The 24,571-nt window shown below is 32.9% G+C and overlaps 1 protein-coding gene and 2 pseudogenes across 6 annotated transcripts; all 3 read right to left on the bottom strand.

Annotated features, from left to right (window-relative positions):
* Positions 1-1,695: 1,695 nt before the first annotated feature.
* LOC115957459 lies at positions 1,696-5,898 on the bottom strand (annotated as a pseudogene).
* A 6,833-nt stretch (positions 5,899-12,731) lies between these two features.
* On the bottom strand, positions 12,732-15,501 carry LOC115955370 (amino acid transporter AVT6A-like). Of its 6 annotated transcripts, none has more exons than XR_004084127.1 (7): positions 15,198-15,501; positions 14,160-14,340; positions 13,991-14,056; positions 13,769-13,830; positions 13,541-13,652; positions 13,191-13,392; positions 12,732-13,075 (listed from the first exon to the last, which is right to left on the bottom strand). XR_004084127.1 is itself a non-coding variant. In XM_031073479.1 (2 exons), the coding sequence occupies exons 1-2, from the start codon at positions 13,269-13,271 to the stop codon at positions 12,771-12,773; spliced, it is 408 nt and encodes a 135-aa protein (XP_030929339.1). In that variant the 5' UTR covers positions 13,272-13,415; the 3' UTR covers positions 12,732-12,770. The 6 variants fall into 6 exon arrangements, 1 of the variants encoding a protein (XP_030929339.1); XR_004084126.1 differs by having other exon boundaries at positions 14,160-14,292; XR_004084128.1 differs by having other exon boundaries at positions 14,160-14,278.
* A 668-nt stretch (positions 15,502-16,169) lies between these two features.
* LOC115955369 lies at positions 16,170-19,502 on the bottom strand (annotated as a pseudogene).
* Between the last annotated feature and the right edge of the window lie 5,069 nt (positions 19,503-24,571).

Below are 24,571 nucleotides of genomic sequence, written 5' to 3'. Positions count from 1 at the left end.
AATCTTAAATTTGATTAGAGCTGATGATACATGGATACAAAGTTTGAAAATTTCAAACGGAGATTTGATAATTACAGTCACTAAGAGTTCATAATTGATGCATATAACGGAAAAAGTTATGAGTTCGTTAAATGATTTTTACTATTGAAATTGTGAATGCTATTAACATTATTAAAGTGATTTAAGTGGAGAATTTTTTTTTTTTCTGCTGAACTATTGTAGGGAGGAACATCTTTATGGCTAACAAGTGAGTGCACAATAATTTTAAAAAGAAAAAAAGAAAAACGAAAACAAAAGAAGAGAAACTGGAAAATTCCTGAAAGTAAGTTTTTTTTTTTTTTTTTTTTTTTTTTTTAAGGAATATATCATACACGAGCAATAAATTGTGTTTTTGTTGAATGAGAATTTAGAACATAAAACTTTATCTGCGGTCAAATACAATCCGAAATAAGTAGTTCTAACAGTCGCCAAAATAATAATCCATGTATAAGCAAGAGCCAAAAAGACAGGCTTAGACAAACGCAATATATAATATGACTACCAAGAATATACATTGATGTTGGTAAGTAAAAAACCAAATTTTTTAGAATTAAAAAAAAAAAAAATCTATAAAAAAGAAAAAGCGAAAAGATCTTTGAAGATTACCGAAAACAGAGTTGGCGGGGTTCTTGGCAACCCGGTTCATGGCGGCATCACCGACCAAGCTTTGGGTAGGAGTGAAAGCAACATAGGAGGGAGTAGTCCTGTTACCTTGATCATTCACTATTATCTCTACTCTTTCATTTTGCCACACTGCCACACATGAATACGTTGTGCCCCGATCGATCCCAATTGCCAGGCCCTCTCCTTGGTTTGACATTCTTTTGCGGAACAAATTCAAAGACTTCATTTTTTGGAACAGATCAGAGACTTTTGAACTAGATGAATTGTACTATGAGACAGTTTTATGAAAGCTTTATGCATCATACACTATATATAAAAGCATAGACGCACAGTATCTATGGAGTCCTTGATATGCTTCCTTTAATTTACCCTCAGAATAGCAAACCATGATTACCCAGTAGACACCAATTAACTTAAACTTTCTTTTGCATTGGAGGAGTCCAATGAATCTCATCCAAATCTTGCATAGAGATCATATATGCAAAAGGTTGGAGAACTTGGCAGACGGTAGTGCAATCTATTAGGAAATTCAAAGAACCAAGCAAAAGCAATAGAAACAATTATCTCCAAGCTCGTGCACACTTCCTCCATGAAGGATAAATTTTCGTTGCAGGAACGGAGCCAAGAGTTTATCCTAAGGGGGCCAAATCATGAAAAAAAAAATCATTGTTTAAGAATTAATACTTGATAATTGAAAAGTAAAATTAGTGTCTATCCATTGTTGACAATATATAAATAAAATAAAAGATATGATAGGGTATTTTGTTCTTAGCACATTTCAACTTAATCACATCAAGATGTAGTTCAATATTCTTTTAAATCCCAAAATTCATTTATGATTAAATTTTCATTAAATTTCTAATTTATGGGATCTCTTTAGAGTTTAGACCAACTTAATTTATTCCTTTTATAGAAATATTAGAAAGGATTTATAATTTTAAACTTTAAAATTCAAAAATATAAAGACAATAAAGGAACTTATTATAAATGATAAGGTGCTACGGCAGACTATATTGACCATCATCATTATGTTCAAAGGGTTTGGCACAAATTTGTTATTGCTTTCCAGAAACGTTTATGGGACTGCAAATGCTCTCAAGCCATTTCAGCTTGTCATGATACAGTTGCAAATCCATGAGCTGGAGATCATCTAACCATTGAATCGCCTCTTCAATAGCACCTTCAATGTTTTTCTTAAATGCAGGGTCAAGCTTGGAACCAATCTTCTCATCATTGATAGTAGTCCTCATGTTGTAGGCAAAGTTCTCCAGAGCTTCCTTAGCCTTAATCTTCTTCCTGTGATCATCGTCTTCAGCCTTGAATCTCTTTGCGTCTTGGACAATCCTCTCAATCTCTTCAGTGGACAGCCTTGCCTTGTCATTGGTGATAGTCATCTGCCTCCTCACACCAGTGGTCATTTCCTCAGCAGAAACATTTAAGATGCCATTAGCATTAATTTCAAAACAAACTTTTATCCGAGCAACACCCCTGGGTGCTGGAGGAATGCCAGAAAGTATAAATCCTCCCAAGAAGTTGTTGTTCTCAACTCTAGCTCTTTCACCCTCGTAAAAAAACTCAGGTACAGAAGTTTGATTGTCAACCGTGGTGCGGTGGTGGTGAAGAACCCCTCCTTCCTGGTGGGAATAGCAGAATTTCTTGGAATCAAAACAGACCTCTCTGTTCCGCGAACTGATACACCAAGGGAGAGAGGGGTGGCATCCAAGAGCACGATGTCTTGAGTTTCCCATTTCTCATACCAGTTAAGATTGAAGCTTGAACAGCTGCTCCATAAGCTACAGCCTCATCGGGATTAATACTCTTGCAAAGTTCCTTCCCATCAAAGAAGTCTTGCAACAACTGCTGCACCTTGGGAATTCGGGAAGAACCACCTGAAAGAACAACATCATGGACGCAGCTCTTATCCATCTTAGCATCAGTCAAACACTTCTCCACAATATTGATGCACTTCCTGAATAAATCCATATTGAATTCTGCAAATTTGGCACGGGTAATATTTGAAAAAAAATCAATACCATTATATAAAGAATCGACTTCAATGCAAGTCTCAATTGCAAAAGAAAGAATCCTCTTTGCTTTCTCACAAGCAGTTCTTAAAAAGGAATCCTCTTTGCTTTCTCACAAGCAGTTCTTAACCTCCTAAGAGCTTTGGAATTCCCACTAATGTCCACCTTGTATTGCCTCTTAAATATTTCAACAAAGTGATTCACTATTCGGTTATCAAAGTCCTCACCTCCAAGGTAAGTGTCTCCAACAGCCTTCACTTCAAAGATACCCTTGTCAATAGTAAGTAGTGAGACATCTGTAGTGCCACCACTCAAATCAAAAGTCAACACATTACTCTTGCCAATGCTATTTGTAATCTTGTCTAGACCGTAAGCAAGGGCTGCAGCAGTTGGTTCATTAATTATACGTAGGACATTTAGGCCTGCAATGCTTTTGGCATCCTTTATAGCCCTACGCTGGGAGTCATTGAAGTAGGCGAGGACAGTAACAACCGCATTCTTCACAGTTTTGCCTAGGTATGCTTCAGCTATTTCACGCATCTATATTAGGACCATATATGAGATTTCCTCAGCAGCAAAGTGCTTCTCTTCGCCTTTATAGTTGACCACAATCATAGGCTTATCACCAGGACCTTCAATGACCTTAAATGGCCAAAGGTTGAAATCACTCTGAACCAAAGGATCACTGAATCTCCTACCGATCAACCGCTTTGCATCTAGAAAATAATTTCCCTTTTAAGAAACAGATATGTCAAATGGTAGATGAATAATACAATCTTAATGCACAAGAAGCATTATATATTGAGTTTTTTTTTTTTTTTTTTTTTTTTTACGAGTATACTTTTCATTCCTGAATTTAAGAAATTGAAGCGAACATTCAGTAGCTCATGATCCTAATAAGATAGTATAAAAGAGAGAGGACAAAGGAAAAATCAAGATTAAATTATAAATTACACTCAAGTTTGGGGTTATTTTGATTTTACTCCCTAAAGTTTCAAAATTTCAATATGCTCTCATAACATAAAGTCTCATGAGTAGTCAATCCCTTCCAACTTTGTGTTGTGCCTAGCTGTCTTAAGCGTATAAGATTGGGGCCGCAATGCTGCCCTCTATGTTTGTAACTTACATCTATGTTTGAAATTGTATTGATTTGAACCCTCTATGTTTGGAACTGTCATACACCCTCTATCTTTGAAATTGTTTTAATTGATTTCGAACTTAACAGCTAACCAAAGATCATTACAAGCCCTCTCCTCAGGGAAGGATTTTTTTTTATAAGGCTTCACACATTGATGGAAAGCAAATCCAAATGATGATACCTGAAGTTAGGAGAGCCAATCAAAATATTGAAACTTTAGGGGAGCAAAATTAAAATTACCCCAAACTTTATATATGTATATATATCAACCATTGCAACATATACTTGAAGCTGCCATTGTGATCTCACGTTAAAATTTTAAATTTGATTAGAGCAGATAAAACAAGTTTGAAATTTATAAACATAACTTTAACTAAAATTTTGATAATTACAATTACTAAAGCAAATAATTCATAATTGATGCAAAAATAGAAAAAAGGTTTTTGGTTTTTTAAATGAGTTTTATTATTGAAGTTGTGAATTCTTATTCTCCGACATTGAACCCTGAATAGAATTCAATAGATGACGTTGTGATATTTAAATCCTTAAAATAAAAAAAAATAAAAAATAAAGTCAGATTATTTGAATGCTAGTATTTTTTTTTTTTTTTTGATAGGTGAATTCTAGTATTAAACATTCTTAAAGTGATTTTTTTTTTTTTTTTTTTGGTGGGTTTTAGTTAGCTCAATTGGTTTGATGGTTAAATAAGAGATTTGAGGTTCAATCCCCGCCTACATAAAAAACTAATTGGTATTTTGGTTTAATGATAAAAAGCTATCATTAGGAGCGGATGTCATAGGTTGAAACTCTAAAAAAAACATGGGTTTTTTTTTTTTTTTCCTTTATGAAAATTTTTAAAGGAATTAAAGTGATGAGCATTAGGAACAAAATTTAACAATGATTACAAACAGCCTGACATACATCCAAATAAATTTTGCTTCCACAAAACTTGTTACCCAATAATCCATATCATCAGGGTTCTAAAAAAATAATAAATAAATAAATTAAACATACCAATGTCTTCACATTTGCTCTATGCAAGGAGAAATTATAAGATTCACATGGTGGATAAGTAATGCGGTCCATCATTCCACTAAAAAAAACTTCTACTTGTTTAAAATTGTTAGTTAGAAAAAAAAAATTTAAACAGAAATTAATTACTGACTTAGCAATTTTAAACAAGTGGAAGTTTTTTAATGGAATGGTGGACAAATGACGTGGTCCACCAAAAGACTCTATAATTTCTCCTACGCAAGTGCAAATAATAAGAATAGATATTTAACTAGTTGGTATTTTATGATGTGTTTATAACATCTAAGATTCAAAATTTCTTTTCCCAGTTGTAACTATTAAATTATAATTAAAAAAAAAAAAAAAAACTCATTTTATGAAATTGTTAGCAGTTATGTGGGTGTATGTGAAGTTGTTAGTGAGAGTATAATTTATTAAGATTTTGGGTCTGTTTGGATATCGCTTATTTTGCTGAAAACTGAAAACAATAAAAAAATAATAATAATAAAGTTACTGTTCACGCGTTTGGCACTGTTTATAAGCCTAATTAATATCACTTTCATGGACAATGAATAGTGCCAGACGCACGTCCAGGAAAAAAAAAAACCCACAAAAAACGCACCACGGAAAACACAATACCCAAACGCCACCTTTAAGTAAATAAACAAATAAATCTTTATTCCAAAACAATACCCATTAAATATGTCAACCAGCAAATAACATATATTGATATTGGAAAGTGAAAGTTAAGATTTTAAGTTAAAAAAATAAAAATAAATAAAAATAAACTTTTTATTAATCCCTTTTTTTGTTTGGAAGGAAAAAAAGTTCATTGAAGATTTTACCAAATACATAGTTGGTGGGGTTCCTGGCCACCTGGTTCTTGGCGGCAACACCTACCAAGCGCTCCATAGGAGTGAAAGCAACGTAGGAGGGAGTGTTATTGTTACCCTGATCATTCATTATTATCTCTACTCTTTCATTTTGCCACACTGCCACACATGAATTCGTTGTACCCAGATCGATCCCAATCGCTGGGCAGTCTCCTTGCTTGTTGGCCATTGTTACAACAAGTTCCAAGACCTCTTTTTCAGAACAGAACTTCAACGACTCCTTTTTTTTTAGCCCCTGAGGACAAAAAAGTTCAAATACTTTAGTAAACTAAAACGAAGTAGATGAATGAATACTATGAGACTACACTTCGGCAATGAAAATGTTGAAGAAGGTCCAATATCCTTCTGGAGGGTGGGGAAGGTGGAGGCTCTGTTGTAAACCAAAACGATGATGCAATGGAGGCTCTCTTTTTGTACCCAAATATGTTTCAGTAACTGACTCCGTGTTTGATATTTCCACTTTCTAGATAATGCAATTGATTTTTTTTTTTTTTTTTTTGGGAAAAAATTCTTATACCAATTGAATTTTGAAATCCTTTATGCCACAAACAATATAGAGGTTTCCGTAGGTTTCAATTAGCTCAACTGGTAAAACTTCTGATAATTAAATAAGAAATCTGAGAATTCAATCATCGCTTATACCAAAAATCAATTAGTGTTTTGGTCTGATGATAAAAAATTATCATCAAGAGAAAACACCATAAATTAAAAATTTCTCAAAAATACAAATGTTCCCTTATAAAAAATAAAAATAAAATATAGATGTTCCCTTTTTTTCATTTCCAAAATTAACCCTACTGATTTAATTCCAAGACGATAATTTTTTTATTAAAAAAACTACGATTCTTGATTTTTCAAAAAATATTTTGACAAATGATTATAAAAGAAATTTAAATAGAAAAAAATAATCTATAAATACTATAAGGCTGAAGACGTTTAACTTTTGTTTGACTTCACAATAATACAATATTTTATCACATAAACTTTTGAGATCTCCTAATTTTACACCTCATTATTCTATAATATATTTTAATTTAATTTTACATTTTATCATATATTTAAATCCTACATTAAAATTTTACCAAATCATATTTTCTAAAAATAATAGAATAAATACTTTCATACACAAATGCAATCACAATAAATGTTTAATAATACTATAATATAAATTTTCTCATTTACAAACATATTAAATATCAATTAGTATTATTTTCTTTTGTTTGCCTTTTTTTTTCCTTTGTTTTATTGCACTTTTCATTGTTAGTTCAATCGATCAAGTTATGTCTTTTTTTTTTTTTTTTTTGAGAGAGTTTCAACTTATGACGTTCGCTCCTGATGATAACTCCTTATTATCAGACCAAGACATCAATTAGTTTTTGGTATAGGCAGAAATTGAACCCCAAATCTCTTATTTCAAATAAGTCACACAAAACATTATTTCAACCATGGTTATCAACTACCAAATTTGATAATAATCATAAAGAAATAAATAGGCACACACATTGATAATGAAGCAAAAAACCAATGAAAACCCTTTTTAACGGAAAAGTTACTTAGCCCTCGTTTAGGAAGAGGGAATGGAATGGAATGGAAATAAATGAAAAAAATAATTTTAGAATATTCTTCTCTTCCCTTGTTTGGGAGTTTAAGTAGGAGAGAATGAAATGGGTAGAAGCGAAAAACCAATGAAAACCCTTTTTAACGGAAAATTCACTTAGCCCTCGTTTAGGAGGAGGGAATGGAATGGAAAGAAATGAAAAAAATAATTTTAAAATATTCTTCCATTCCCTTGTTTGGGAGTTTAAGTAGGAGAGAATGAAATAGGTAGAAGGGAACACTTATTCCTCTTTATGCACTTAAAACCTCAAATTTTCATTCCCCTCGAAATTGGGAGTAATGGGAGGGAATGAAATTAGATTTAATAAATTTTTTACTATAACTCCCAAAATAGTCCTATATATTCAACCTTTTATTTTAAAATAGAGATCTAATAATAATATTGTCATAAAATGATTCTATTTCATTTCCTCTATGTTACTCTCCAATAAGATTACTTACATTCTATTCATTTTCATTCCTTTATTTTAAAACATCCAATCAAGATTTCTTAATTCAATTACATTCCATTCATTTCCCTTACTTAGATACATTCAATTCCATTTCCTTCCCTTATAATCATTCCATTTTATTCCCTTGATTGAGTTAAGTATTCAAGAACTTTTTAGAATTGATTATATTTGTTTGTTTGTAAATAACTAACTTTTATTTGCAAGAATTTAAAAAATTATGAAAAGCTACTATCCCCCCCACCCCCAGTCCCCCTTTTTTTTTTTTAGTTATAATATTTTTCATTTTTATAGTTAGACCCCCTTCCAAAACTTTAGATCTCATTTCTCCACAATAAGCCTAACTAGCCTCACCCAAATAGCAACTATCTAAAAAAAAAAACTTAACAAAAACAATAAAAATATTCACAATGGTGATAATATTTTAGCCAAAAAAAAAAAAAAAAACTATTTTACCACCTAAGAATCAAAAAATTATTTGTTATTGAAGAAGTTAAAACTAAATTTTTTACAACTACAGTAAACTGATAGTGACTGTAGCAAGTTATTAAAAATAAAATACAATATTTTATTAAGATTATATCTCTTTCTTCAATTAAAAATAAATAAATTCTCTCACTTCCTTTATTATTTTAATGAATTTTTTATATTATTTTAAATGAAGTTATAAAAAAAAATAAAAAAAAGAACATTTTATATTGGATGTATAGTAAAATGAGATAGTAAAATAGATAAAGTAACTTTTTGAGATGTTAAAAGTTAAATTTTTAGCACCATCAATGTGAATGCTTTAACTTTAAAAATTAAAAAAAAATCCCTAGACAGCCTAGTATTAAAAAAAGACATTATTTTCTTTTTGTTGGTAAATGATTGCATCTTAATATATTTAGAAATAACGATTTTGAGTATTTATAATTTTTTAATACTATATGGATGCCCATTTTGATTTTTTTTCTTTATACTCCGGCCCCTACTAGCTTAAAATATTGAATCCATCCCTGAATTTTTAAGCATAATATACTTCGACAGTTGGACTTCAAAAAAATATTAAATATATTTTAATTGTGCCAATGTCAATATGGATTTGATTTCAACTTAATTATAACAAATTTGATTTTCAACCTTAATCAATAAGGATTTGATTTCACACATAATCAATATGTATTTTATTTCAACTTTTTTTTTTTTTTTTTTGACAAAAGTGATAGAATTTTAACTTCTTAATCAATAGGGATTTGATTTCCAAAGTTTTCAACTTAAGGTAATTAATATGGATTTAATCACCTAAGTTTTCAAATTGGTTAATTAATATGGATTTAATTACCTGATCACACTTTGATTGGAAATGTGCATATAATCATGCTTCAAACAAAGGTATGTTCATAAGCATATTGAAGTCAATATTACTCATTTCATGAACATGATGTTCAAAGAAAATAGTGGATATGTCTTGCTTATGAAATGTTATATAAATGTACGAATTTTAGTATGGTGTAGTTTTTGGGTATTGTCCTCTAGTATAATTTGAACTCAATCAGTAGGTGTTAAATTATTGGCTTTCCATGGAAAATGTTATGTGATTGGCCATTAAAAGTGGTGAGTACGACTAGAAAACCAATAGCCTACTAATTAAAAATAGAGTGGCTATAGTTACTTGTCCAATTTTTATTTGCAACTACGGACTGATTATTTTCTTCATTTTCTTTTTTTTTTTTTGATGGGAAGACTACAACTTTCATTCAGAAAAATCAAAGTGTACATCATGGAGAAGAGCTTGCTCTAAGAAGCAAGGGGTCTCTTCCATCCAAGTCAAATAATCTGCAATGCCTAAAGCATGCTTTGCTAACAAGTGAGCAAGTCTATTACCTTGCCTCTTCACATGGGAAAAATCAATTCTCTTTAAAGGCCCACAAGACATCAAAATACCCCGTATCACATGGGACTGATTATTTTCAATTGTGAATATAATCAAAACTAGATTTCATAACAAAATGGAAGATGATATTCAAGCAGATTTTTTTATTCTTTACTTAAAAGGAAAAAAAAAAAAATTTTATGGAAATTGTTGCAAAATTTGTACAAAAATAATCATAAATGAGTTTGATGGGAAACATTGAGTTCCATTTTAATATATCATATGATTTAGTTGAAATGTATTAAGAAATAGTTATTTGTGGCTTTCATTTGTTTATATTTGCTAATGGTGAATAAATATTAGTTTAGATTTTTATGTATCACTTGTTTTTTGAATTTTTGTATATTTCTAATTCTTAAAGATCAAAATTGTTTTATTCATATATTGGCCCTTAAGACAAATTCCTTGTTTTGTACTAAAAAAACAAAACCAGAGAAACTTGCTCGAGCGATCATGAGTGTCACATGAAATTTCTGTATCTCGAATAATGATCGCTCAAGCAGTCGAGCAATCTAGAACTTACCTGAGTGAGCTTGCTTGTCTTCAAATTCTTAAACAAACAAACACACACACACACACACCACCAAAAAAAAAAAAACATTGTAAAAGACTTTTACACTCTTTAACTCTAACTTACATACATTGAAATACCACCCTTAATTTGTCTCCAGGAATTTACCAAATTAAAACCTAACAGTACCTGCCTACATCGATAACTCTGTTCTTCAGGAGGGGGAAAATTGCATCTTTTATTTTCACAAAATGGTACATGACAAACTGTCGTTTGAGGCACAGTTTGCTTTTATTAACAACTAATATCAATTACTACTGGATATTCAAGTGGAGTTGTATACGAAAACGTGGGGAGGGGATATTTTTAAGGTTGCATTGCTGTTCTCATGTATGGCTAGATAAGCTTATGATCCTCACCTCGAATTTCCATATAGAAATCCCAGTGTTGGTGTCTCGATTGATTCAGGATCCTTTCCTCCACTATTTCTCTCAAAAGGATAAAAAAAATTCATATCTTGAATCAGAATTTTTTTTTTTTTTTTTCTCTCAATATAAATTCAGGGTGGTTTTACATTTCACAAACTCTATGTAACAGGGGCAATTTATCCTCTCCATGAACAGAGTCAGAGATAACCCTTTTTCGTTGCGTTTGAAACTTGAGAAAAAAGTAAGCTTATTTTTGCTTCTAAAATAGGTCCCATTGCACTATTAATTGGGTCTCATTGCTCCAAGAGTCAGCTTTTAACTTCTTTTTTTTTTTACATCCTTTCAGCAAAATAAAGGTTCCCAAATGGACTTAATCAATTCATATGGCTTCTTAATCTAATCTGAGACACTAAAATCCAAACAAACTGTAGCATTTACGAGGACTAGTTTTGTTGCTTGCACGTGCAAAACACCATCTAACTCCAAATAAATATTTTATGATATGATTAGAATAGTTTAAACTACGTCATTATTAGAATAGTAATTAATATTTTATTTTATTGATAAGTTAGAGGTGCCCAGCACTAGCATTGAAAAGTGCTAAAGGCATATTTAAGACATTTTTGACATTTTAGAGGACAAAACCACTTGCATCAAACAATGCTAAACTACACTATTGCAAAAAATATTGCAATAATGCTACAGTACAATTCTAAACTTAGAATTGTACTGTAGCAGAATGTTAAAAAAAATATATATATATATATATATATATATATTTTATTCAGTCCATTTTTTCCTCACAACCCACAATTCTTTTCTCTCTCTTCCTTCTCTTCTCTTTTCTCCATCTCTGCTCTTTCCTCTCTACGGACCCAAACGCAACCTCTGCTCTCTCTTCCTTCTCTGTTGGGTCCGGTGTTTGGGTTGTGGTTGGGTTGTGGGTCGTTGTTGGGTTGTGGGTCTGGTGTTTGGCTCGTGGGTGACGGTGTAGGTGTGGTGGGTGTTGTTGATCGTTGAGCTGGGTTTGGTGGGTGGATTGGTTGGGTTGATCGGTAGGTGGATCGGTTTGAAACAGTAGATTTGTTGATCGGTGGGTGGATCATTAGTAGCTCCGGTGATGATATTTTTTGAATGGGTTTGCTCCGGTGGGTTTCAAATCGACGGAGCTACCAATGATCACCGGTGGGTTTGTTCATCTCTCATCGTCGATCAACGAGCTGGGTTTGGTGGATGGATCGATTGGGTTGATCGATGGGTGGATCGGTTTGAAACGGTAGATTTGTTGATCGATGGGTGGATCGGTTGGGTGGATCATTGGTAGCTCCAATGATGATATTTTTTGAATGGGTTTGCTCTGGTGGGTTTCAAATCGGCGGTGTGATTTCTGATCGGTGGCTTGGGTGGTGGGTGTGGTGGCCGTTGTTGGCTCTTGTTTGATGGTTTGTGTGTGTGGCTGTGCGTGGCTCTGTTGATGGGTCTCTGTGTGTGTGGTTCTGTGAGATGAACCGATGCTAGAGGTTGAGGGAGGCTGAGGGAAAAAAAAAAAAAAAAAACAGTTGGAAAGCCTAGGAAAGTGGAACTGATAAAAAAAATATATATATTGGTTAAAAAGAAATAAAAAAAAAAGATTAAAGAATAATATTTTAATAAGAATAGAGTTTTAGGATGTGAGAGGTATTGTAAAATGGGATGGTATAAGTAATAAAGTGGTTTTTTGAGATGGTATAATAATATAGCATAGCATTTTTCAATGCTAGTGCTAAAGGGAGAGGTAGCTCTTGAGCTATAGTGTTCATTGGCTTAAACTATTATATTTTGAAAGAATAAATGATGCCCACAAAAAGGAAAAGAAAAAGAAAAACCAGGTTAGAAATTATATTAGGCAGCATAAACAAGTCTACCTCATTTGCTAATAGAGAATGCAAGATAGCATTCATCAATTCATGCAAATTTTTTAAGCCAATAATCCTACTATCTGTAAACACATCTTCTTTACCTTTATATTTTATCAAAGCAGAAACTTTTTAAGTTAACTGATTCTTGATCTTCTTGAATAAAGTCCATACTATATGTTAAGAGTTAAAAAAGAGTAAAAGTAGAATAAATTTCTCTCATGGTCTAAAGAATTAGAAATAAAATATTACCAATGATGATCATGTAAGCAATGAGTGTCCCAACATTATTAACCAAGATACAAATCTGAAGCAGCAACCTCCTAGCACGGCCAAAAGCATCCCTCATGACTTCCCCATAAGAGTGAGAGTTTCCCACCCTACCGAATCTCAGCAGAATTTCCAACAAACCCTCTGTCAGTATAGCCACAAACACTATCATACCAATTCCAAGCCCAAGACCCAGCACCTTCATAATGGCAGGCAGTGCCAGAATTCCAGCTCCAATAATAGAAGTGGATATATTAAACACTGAGGCAGTAATTGATGCTCTCTTGAGAAGATATAGAAATTCAAAATAGTGGAAATTCATGAATGTAGATTTGTAAGGAATGAATTAAATTAGAAATTCACAGAGAGAAATTACCTGCCCCTTTGTTGACCGAAATACTGAAATAAAAACAAAATCTCCCTTTTGGCGGTGGTAGTGGCAAGATGTAGGAATCATTAGGAGTGATTTCTTCTTGTTTTATCTCTGTCTTTCTATCTATCTCTCTCTTTTAAATCACTGCCACTTGCAGCCTTCAATCTACATTTCTTCCTCTATAAAGCAATTTTTGGTACTCCACCTTCAATATAAAATTCGAAGATTCATAAATTCCACATACTCAAATCCATGAAATAGAAAATAAAAATAAAAAACTCAAAAACTCAAAATTATAGAGGGAGTCAAAATAGAATATTAAGAGAGTGATAATTAATTAATTGAAAGCTCACCTCAAAATGGATGGATATTAAAGAGGGACGAATGGGTAATCTTTTATTTAGTATTCCCAAGACAGCCATACAAACTCAAGTCCAATGAAGACAAGGTATAAGAATTATAATACTGCAATTTATGGGAGGAAGAGATTGATTTAGATGTCAAATAAAGAATCTAGATATAATCAGTAAATAGGAGGCAGGGAATTCAAAATGTGGGTAAAAAAGGAGATTAATCAACACCTGTGCCTAGAGCCTAAAGGAGTAGACTCGGTTCTCTTTGTTTTACTAATCTTTTTGTTGGTCTGCAAAAGTAAAGTCATATTGATTGTAGAGAAAAGATAAGCAACAAGAATAAGATTATGAATAAAACATAAATAAATATCAGCTAAATTGAACAAAAATATATAAGTGGTCAAGTAAAAAGCATGCAATATTACACAGTATTATGGAAAATTAACTTACAAAAATGATACAGGACATAAAGAATATAGACTCTATTTCCTTTGAACTTGTAGCTTCAATCTCAACCTGAAACCAGATCAAGCATGAAAATAAGATTAAACTTCCAATATTTGAAAAGAACTATAGAGATATCATAAATTACAAATGAAATCCAACGCAAAAACCAAACCTCCATAATCAAATCTCCAAATATTAACGCAATTTTGCCAGCTTTAATACTTCTTGATAAACAACATTTCTAGTGCATCCATCATTTGAGTCTCCACAAGAGGTTGGCCTAATGAGTACCTTCACAGAGTTTGCTGTTATTCCAAAAATTGCTTTATAGACGAAGAAATGTAGATTGAAGACTGCAAGTAGCAGTGATTTAAAAGATAGAGATAGATAGAAAGACAGAGATAAAACAAGAAGAAATCACTCCTAATGATTCCTACATCTTGCCGCTACCACTGCCAAAAGGGAGATTTTGTTTTTATTTCAGTATACACACACAAAAAAGGAAAAATTAACTATTCCTGAATTTTACTAATTTCCTTTTATTAAACTCATTCCCAACTATCTTACCTGCTTGTTTACTATGATCGCCATCATTGATGACAATATTTTTGATGCCTATTGCTAAAATTTGATGAAGAATTCTCACAATCAATCATAAGCTTCCTCTTCTTTGCATATGCCTCCCTTTTCTTACTTAATAGCTGTTGTTTCTTTTCTCTTGAAAGTGTTGCATACCAATTCCTTTTGTTCTTTGCATCACTCCTTTTTTCTGCACACACTTCTTTTTTCTTTTTCAAGATATTTTCGTTACAGTCAGTTGACTGCGCACTGTACCGTTTTCTCTTATTCGGACTACTCGTCGGTTTCTTACTTCTATCGTCAGCCATAATCCTTAAAACCCAAATGCTAAATAAAAATTTCATCTATATAAAATGGTCTAATTACTCATGAGACACCACAACTCATTATACTATCAAATATAAAATTCATCTCACAACACAATCATTAAAAATGTTAATTTTGATTTTATAATCTCGAAACCAAAATCGACTACTGAAAAAAAAAATCTTCCATACCAACAATCATTCAAATTGCAAATTTTTATACAAATTTAAATAATAGTCAACGAACAAATTGAGCAAGGAATGTTAACAGCCAATATATAAAATACACAATCATTAAATATATTGTAAAATTCAAAGGTACTTACACGCTTCCTGAGAACTTAAAATTACTCCAATTTGATTGCATCCAAATACTGAAGAGACTACAACATATCAAACAATTGAGAACAATGACTAAGAGAGGTTGCAGAAGTAGGGACTGCCTCTACTAATTTTTCCTTTCTTTTTTCTTATCTCTATCCCTCTCACCGTCTGTTGTGATTGTGTTTATCAAAAGAATGAAGATAAAGTCAAAAAGTTGCAGGCATATAGATGATAATAAAGGCAAGAAGAGTCCAGATTTGAAGAGGAAAAGACCAAAAGGGCTCCAATTTTTTTTTTTCAGCTCACACAGACCTTTAGAGCAACAAAGTAATTCAAGTCTGAGCGTGTACATAATGGCAGCCCCATAAAGTTGTCAACACAAAGGGCCCATTTTTATTTAGCTCACGAATAAAGTTACGGACAATTAAGTAATTTCAATCTAATGGTGATGGTTTTAGAGTTTCAATCAATCTGCTGGGCTTCAAACTGTTTTTGCTGGGCTTGCCGTTTTAACACTTGAGAGGTTGTTTTGTCAAACAAGCACCTCAACTCTCCTTTTTTATATAGAGTATAGATATAGATAAATCCATATCCAAGCTAGACAGATTACTAGTAAAAATGACAAACCATAAATAAAGATTAAGTAATAAATTTCCAGCCAGGGGCAAATTATTAATAAAAACAATTGAGTTTTTTTTTTTGAAAAATATGTAACGACCAAAGAAAAAGTGCTAGTTATATCTGTGTTATACCAGTAAATAAGGAAAAGCGCTAGTCACGTCTGCGCTATACCTCAAAAGGAATAATCACAATTAAAACTCCTTACAGTTGTTAATAAAGCCCAGTTCAACTCAGTAAATATCCGATATGAGACTCATCACACACCCACACACATCACACAATCAATCATATTATGCATAATAAAAACAATTAGAGTTAAAGGTTTGGAAAAATCGTCAAAATAGTCACACTAATAACATAGTTTGCACCCTTACATATGTTGCACCGTTCAGTGGTGCTGCTCAATTTATTTTGTTTTTATCTATAAATTCTCTCAATGATGGGATTGCAGATGCTCTCGAGCGTTTCCAATTTGTCCGCATACTCTTCTGAATCCACGAGCTGGAGGCCATCTAACCACTCAACCACCTGTTCAATAGCATCTTTAATTTTTTTCTTACTTGCAAGGACAAGCTAGGCACCAATCTTCTCATCATTGAGAGTATTCCTCATGTTGTAGGTATAGTTCTCCAAAGCATCCTTAGCCTTGACCTTCTTCCTGTGTTCGTCATCTTCGGCCTTGTATGTCTCTGCATCCTGGACCATCCTATCAATCTCTTCAATGGACAGTCTTGACTCATCATTTGTGATGGTGATATTCTTCATTACACCAGTGGTCATCTCCTTAGCAGAAACGTTCAAGATACCATTAGTGTCAAATTGTCAATATTAAAACGAACTTTTATGCTAGCAACACCCCTGGGTGCTGGGGGAATATCAGGAAGCCTAAATTTTCCCAACAGGTTGTTATCACAAGCTCTTGCTCTTTCACCCTCGTAAATAGAGAACAATAAAAGAGTTTGGTTGTCAGCTGCAGTGGTGTAGCGCCATGGTTGTCAAAATCCCGATCTGGATCTTACGATCCTACGATTTTACGATTCCACCTACTCAAAACGATCTAGATCTTTCAAGGATCTTAGCGATCGTTCAGGATCAGTAGGATCGCATGATTTTGACGATCCTAAACAACTTTGGTTTCTTATAATCTTTTTTAACTTGACAGAAGGCTCAGTTAGACCAAAATGAAAAATAAAATCCCAATAGACCATGTTTTTCCACTCTAATGTAGAGAGAGTGTCAGTTGGACTCAAATAAAAAATATCACAATAGAGTGTCACATTTTGAGGTTTTTGGCCTCTTTAAATGATGCTTGCAAATGGATGTAATGATGTATGGTAATTATATCAATGAATGTATAATTTATGTGATTATTTAACATACCAATATGTATTTTTTGTTTTTTCCTTAAATACTGTAGGATCTTACGATCCACGATTCGATCCTACGATTCACGATCCCACATACCTCCAACGATCTTACATAGGATCCCGATTTTGACAACCTTGTGTAGCGCCTCTCCTTCTCAGTGGGAATGGCAGTATTCCTTGGAATCACAATACTCATCTCCGTTCTATTAGCCTTTATACCAAGGGACAGAGGGGTTACATCTAAGAGCACGATGTTTTGAAGTTTGTCATTTCTCATACCAGACAAGATTGCAGCTTGAACAGCTGCTCCATAAGCTACAGCCTCATCCGGATTAATGCTCTTGCAAAGCTCCTTCCCATCAAAAAAGTCTTGCAACAACTGCTGCACCTTGGGAATTCGAGAAGAACCACCCGAAAGAACAACAACATGGACGCAGCTCTTATCTATATTAGCATCAGTCAAGCACTTCTCCACAATAGTGATGCACTTCTTGAATAAATCCATATTAAGTTCTGCAAATTTGGCACGGGTAATAGTTGAAAAGAAATCAATACCATTATATAAAGAGTCAACTTCAATGGTAGTATCAATTGCAGAAGAAAGAATCCTCTTTGCTTTCTCACAAGCAGTTCTCAACATCCTAAGAGCTCTGGAATTCCCACTTATATCCAGTCACACATCTGCAACACCAAAACCCAAATAAAAAATCAACACATTTCTTTTGCCAATGTCATTTGCCATCTTGTCTATATCATAAGCAATGGCTGCAGCAATTGGTTCATTGATTATACGTAGGACATTTAGGCCTGCAATTCTTCCAGCATCGTTTGTAGCCTTACACAGGGAGTCATTGAAGTAGGCAGGGACAGTAACAACTGCATTCTTCACAGTTGTGTCCAGGTAGGCTTCAGCTATCTCACGCATATTGTTCAGGACCATAGATGAGATTTTCTCAGCACCCAAGTGCTTTTCTTCGCCCTTATAGTTGACCACAATCATAGGCTTGTCACCAAGATCTTTAATGACCTTGAATGGCCAGAGGTTGATCACTCTGAACCAAGGGAACACTGAATCTCCTACCAATCAACCGCTTTGCATCTGCAATACAATACCCTATCAAGAAACAGGTACCTCAAATAGTAGAGGGAATAACTGTTAGACAAGAATGGAGCACAAGAAGCAGCAAGATTAAATATTGACCTTTTTCACTTACAGGTATCCTTTTAATTCGTGAATTTAAGGAATGGAAGAGGATATCCTGTAGCTCAGGAGCCTAATAAGATTTTATAAGTTAAAAAAAAAAAAAATCAAAATCAAAATTTGTCACAGGAAGCTGCTGTTGATAACATTGTGATCTAAAGTTAAAAATCTTAGTTTTGATTAGAGCTGATAATACAAGTTTGAAATTTATAAACCGGACTTTAATTAAAATGTTGAAAATTACAATTACTAAAAAGAAGAATTCATATTTGATTCTGAAATGGAAAACAGTTATAAGTTTTTTACTATTGAAGGTGTGAATACTTATCCTCCGACATAGAACCCTGAATAGATGACGTTATGATATATGAATGCTGTTAAACATTCTTAAAGTAATTTAAGTGGTGAGTATTTAGATCAAAATTTAAGAGTGATTACATATAGCCTAACATACATCCAAATATATTTTGGATTCCACAAAACTTGGAGTCCATCCGACATAGCATGTTTTAATGGAAACGTCTAGGATTTAAATCCCTTTTTCCCAACTATAGAATTACAAACAAAAATCAATAATAATTATTATTATTATAACAATCCATACTAGCATCTTCACACTCTCTCTAAGCCAAAAACCACTTTTTGAAATAGCAGTTATCTGGGTGTATGTCAGTATGTAATTGTAAAGTTTTAAAGGGGAGGTGGATTCCACAAAGGATGGCCATTGTTTGAAGTTTTGAACCCCTAAATACTGACACAGACAGACAGAAACAGAGTCAGAGACACACACACAAAATATGACAACCTCAACAAGAATGCCAAGAACATAGATTGATATTGGTAAGTGAAAAAACACAAATTTTAAAGAATTTATTGGAGATTACCAAAGACAGAGTTGGTGGAGTTCCTAGCAACCTGGTTCTTGGCGGCAACACCGACCAAGCGCTCCATAAGAGTGAAAACAACATAGGAAGGAGTGGTCCTGTTACCCTGATCATTCACTATTATCTCTACTCTTTCATTTTTCCACACTGCCACGCATGAATACGTTGTTCCCAAATCGATCCCAATTGCCGGGCCCTCTCCTTGCTTGTTGGCCATTGTCGTCCGGAACAACAAGTTCAAAGACCCCTTTTTTTTAGAACAGAACTTCAAAGACAACCAAAATGAAGTAGAAGAATGAATGACAGTTCTCGGAAATGGTCTCCTTTATATGCTCAAAGGCAGAGGCTTTTTTTTGGGGGGGGAAGAAAAAGGCGGAGGCTTCTACAAAACCAAAACTATCTACTACACTAGCATTACTGCGGTACTATTTACTAGATGAAGGAAAAAGACTCAGATAAAAATCTCTAAGCAAACTGCTTTTTTTTTTTTTTTTTTTTCTTTTTTTCACACACTAAAAATTGTCGTTTGAACTACCTTACTAAAAAGACCCTTAAAATTGAAAAGTTTAATCGGGTTTTGAATTATGGACGTATTGCACGAAACACCAAGGCCCGGCCTAATGTCTAAGCTGTTTCCCACTGCCCAAATTGGACCATCCTAGAGCTACTACAAATTGTAAATAAAATAAGACTTATTTTTTGTTAATTTGTTTTAAGGCCAAAATATCATTTTGGTCCTACTTTTTAGGGTTATAGAATTACGGTCAATTTGGTCACACATTTTAGTAATAATCAATTTGGTCACGGTTGCACTTGATGCTGATGTGGCTAAAAATAATAATATTAGATAAATTTAAATAAATATATAAAAATGCTATGTAAGATTAAAAAATCAATATTGAAAAAATATACATAGCTAAAAGACACCAAAAAAAAAATTTAAGATCAATTTTCTTGAATTTTCTTATTTTAAGTGAATAAAGTGTACATTCTCATAATTTACGATGGTACGTGTAAAAAGAGTATAATTTAGGGGGATTAGTCATATGTTTTCTCATAATTTAGGAAATAAGTGTAAAATGAGGTGTAATTTAAGGGAGTAAAGTGTAATTTCTCCTTAGAGTTACAAAGAGTGCTAAACTATCTTTGTTGAAACTAATTAAAATCCACGCTTTTTTTTTTTTTTAATAAAGCAACCCAATACCAAGTAAATCTTAATTAAATTAGGTTTGTTTTCTTAACAAATAATAATTTACATGATTGCATTTTGTTTTTAAGGTGTTTTGCCTTTTGTTTGAACTTCATTTTCTCATTCATCTTATACCCCTCATGCATCTTTTTCCTGTTTATATCTTATTTTCTTTCCCTCATTCTTCTTGGCCCATTTATCTATTCGTGTCAAAAATAAGGAGAGTATACTAGAGAGTATACCAGAGAATATTGTCATTTCTATATGACTCTTGTGCACATTCTCAGGGGAAGAAATTCTCTTTCTTGTGCACATTCTTAGGGGGAGAATTCCATAAGGGAGATGCATATACCAAGGGAGATAAGACATCTTTTATGAGAAAACCTTATTTTGCTTTGTTTTACTTTATGCTTATTTTCTTGTTTCTATACGGTGCTTTGAGCTTCTATTAGTATCTATACTTTGTTGTTCTCATTGCATCGTGTTTATGAATTGGACATGCATACATTCTTTATGCCTAGTACTTTATTGATTGCATGTTCGGATGATCATTTGCTTTCCTATGTGATCATTGTAGTCATTTCCATATGAGTGTTTGATGTTTGATCAAGTTGCTCTTATATGTTTCATATCATGTCTACTTGATTGCATTTTACTTGTTACATTATACTTGTCCTTTTATTACTTGCTTTACCTTGAAAGTCTAATGTGTTTTGTACAAGTGTTTCAAGATACAGGTATTTTGTTCCAAGTTCATCGCAGGTTTTAGATTTAGCTGTGAGTAAGTTTTGCCATTGTTCTCAAAATCACGTTTAAGTCTAGAGTCTGTTATAAGATGTTTTGTCACAGAATAGCCAAATGGGGAAATTGTTATGTTATGGTTTTTCACATAACATCTATGTTGGCTTATTCCATAACAAAAAGTTTTGTAATTATATTAATTTATTTCCTTGAATTTTGTGGGATTTTATTGTATTAGGTTTAGTATTAAGTTGGTGATGATTGCTCAAGAAGTTGATCTCGCGACTTGGCTTGCAAGTGGTGCAACCTGCGAAGGTCACATGAGAAGCACATGGTAGAAGCTAAAGAGTCAAGTGCCAAACTGTATTTCACGAGTCACCTCGCAACTCAGGCCAAGTCGCGAGTGACCCGAAAAACTCTCTATCTGAAGGATTTTAAGTGTGACTCTTATACCTTTCACCCATACTATATATACCCTCATTACCCACAAAATTGTAAAGAAACTATTCAAAAGAAAACTTTAGAGAGGTTTCTACAACACACCCACCTTTTAGAGAGAGCTACTTATCCTTAAGTGAGAATTCCTTAGTAGTCTCTTTTCCTTTCCCTCTCCCATTGTTATACCTTGAGAGGAAATTTGTATCCAAACACAATTCACACCTATTTAGAGTGTAGAGGGTGTTTTGGAGCTTAGGAAGTATTTAGGATTTGCCAAAAGAAGTTGGTGAGGCTTGGCGAATGCAATCGGACAATATTGCAAGATTTGGATAACTAGTAAAGACAAGACTCCAAGAAGTCTGTTTGTAGCTGAAGCTTGGAAGGCTCAAGTACATTGGGTAGATTAGGCTTGGAGGGTCATTTTAATATTCGTGTACTCCAACTTATTCACTAGTAGATCGATTTCGACTTGGAGGGTTGTAGAAAGGTTTTTTGCCGAATTCTTTGGTTTCCTCTTTAATAACACATCTCGGTGTTATCTTGTATTTGCATCTCTCTTCCCTTACTCTTTAAGCTTTATGTTTATTATTGTTTGCTTGTGGTTATGGCTTAGAGATTAGTTTCGCTTATTACGTATCATTTACTCTTGTTCCACACTTAGATAAGTTAGAGTAAAAGCAATTAAGCCGTAATTTAAAATTAGGGGTCTAAACAAATATTACTGTTTCACACTATTTGAGCTTTCAGTAGCTATTTAATTTTGATATTTTTATGTAAAAAACGTTTTTGTAGGCTTAATTGATTTATTTCCTTGTTTTTAGGTGCTTTTAATGATTTTTCAAATTCGGTTCCTATTATGATTGGGTATTAATTAGGACTTATTTTATAATATATTTTCTTGTCTATCAAGTTTTATAAAACCGTTAAATAGGTCTTTAAATCTGTACACATTTTTCAGTATTATTGATATTAATAAAAATTCAGACTTTTGCTTATTGTTTCTCTGGTGGATTTCAACACCCTTTATTCTTGAAGATTCAAGGAACCCTTATGGATTTGAGATTATTTTCAGAAGCAAACGTGTTTTGTTTCTCGTTTCTAGAAGTAGACGTGTTTTACTTATTGACGCTTCCGCATCAGTTGATATCAGAGCCTTGACTTATCTAGGTCTGATAGCTAACGTATGAGATGGTAGCAACTCCAGTGATAGAAAACTTAGCAAGTATTACATGACATACAACTAGCACTCACAAATATCTTTGCTAGGATGCTATCGTTGAAGCATGAAAATAATAGGCATAACTGTCGTGGAGACATACCTCACGGGCAACTTATTGGTAAGCAAATTTCATATAGGCATTATAAGAGAATCAAATGTTTTAATGGTTATTCTTATAAAGTATATATTCTTGATTGGTTACTTGATTTAGAGGATTTATTTGACTATGAGTATATTTGTGATGAGAGAAAAGTTAAACTTGCTTTGTATAAACTTAGAGAGTATGCCTTACGTTGGTGAGAATGAATACAGACTAATAGAATCTAACAAGGTAAAGACAAAATTCGCTCATGGCCAAGGATGAAAAAGATGCTTGCTATCAAATCCTTCAGATTGTGATGAACTTCTGTTGTGTACAAAATAAGATTATTTTTTGCCAAGAAGTTCACACTTGAATTATTTTGGAGAACTATATATTCTACCATTAAGAGAAGAATTGTTTGTTGAACACCACATTTTTCTTGAAGAAAATATAGAAGTTTATGAGGAAGTTCATGAAGATCTTATTATAAAAAGAAGAACCTAAAATCAAGATTGCGGAGGAGATTAATGAGGATCATATTATAGAGAAAGATATTGAGGTCAAGATAGTAGAGACCATAAAAGAAGAAATTATAGAGGAAGTTGTCAACGATCTCAATGACGTTAAGTTAGATGATTGCAACATTCAAGCTCCTATTATTTTGGTGGAAGACACCGAAACAAAAATTATTAATTTTATTGGGGTGGAAAGATTTGATTTAATCATTGACACTTATTTGGTGAATATTTTTGATTGCATGAAGTTCAAGGGACAAGAAGTTCAAATTGCCCAATTAATGACTTTCAAGTTTGGTAAGAATACAAAGAAGATGAAGTATTGAAAGTATTTGTTCTCTTGGCATGAAAGATTTCAGATTTCAAAGATGAACTCGAGGACGAGTTTTGTTTCAAGTGGAGGGGTCTAATGTAGGACAAAATCAACAATTTAATTTTTGTAATTATTTAATTTTGGTATTTTTATGTAAAAAAGTTATTTTAGGTTTAGTTGATTTATTTCCTAGTTTTAGGTGCTTTTAATGATTTTTAGGTCAAATTTGGTTCCTATGATGGTTAGGTATTAATTAGGACTTATTTTAGAATATATTTTTTTGTTCGTTAAGTTTTACGGAGCCCTTAAATAGGTCTCCGAATCTGTAAAATGTTTTTTCAGTATTATTAAAATTAATAAAAATTCAGACTTTTGTCTATTGTCTCTCTAGTGGAAAACCCTTTCTTCTTGTGAATTCAAGGACCCTTGTGGATTCAAGGTTATTTTTAGAAACAAATGTGTTTTGTTTCTCGTTTTTTAGAAGTAAACATATTTTAGTTCTTGACGCTTTCGCATCCTACATTACATTTAAATGTTGACAGTTTGGAGGATTGTTAGGTTCAATTAAGCAATATTTCTGCTAAACAATTTAGTTAGGCCTTTCATCTTTTTAGAGAATCAACAATTTAGTTAGACAGACCTACTACAATTAATTGGCTTGAATTAGACTATTTAGGTTATTGAAGTTTTACAATACAAGCGGATGGCAATATCTAGAAACAAAATGACAAAAGATAATGGGCAAATGAGAAACAAGGTCGGGTGCAGGAATATTGTGCTCCTGGATCTCTGAATAATTATCCGTT

This window comes from Quercus lobata, chromosome 8 (assembly GCF_001633185.2).
Source record: "Quercus lobata isolate SW786 chromosome 8, ValleyOak3.0 Primary Assembly, whole genome shotgun sequence".
NCBI lineage: Eukaryota > Viridiplantae > Streptophyta > Magnoliopsida > Fagales > Fagaceae > Quercus > Quercus lobata.
Note: the sequence above shows the minus strand (reverse complement) of the source record. Positions and strands in the feature narration are given on the sequence as shown.

What these genes read in the sequence shown, in the direction of transcription:
- LOC115955370 (XM_031073479.1), bottom strand. Translation starts at nt 13,271, where the DNA reads ATGATTCCTACATCTTGCCACTACCACCGCCAAAAGGGAGATTTTGTT. An exon ending in TTCGGTCAACAAAGGGGCAG is followed by an intron (nt 13,098 to 13,190) that starts GTAATTTCTCTC and finishes TATCTTCTCAAG; the next exon opens with AGAGCATCAATTACTGCCTC.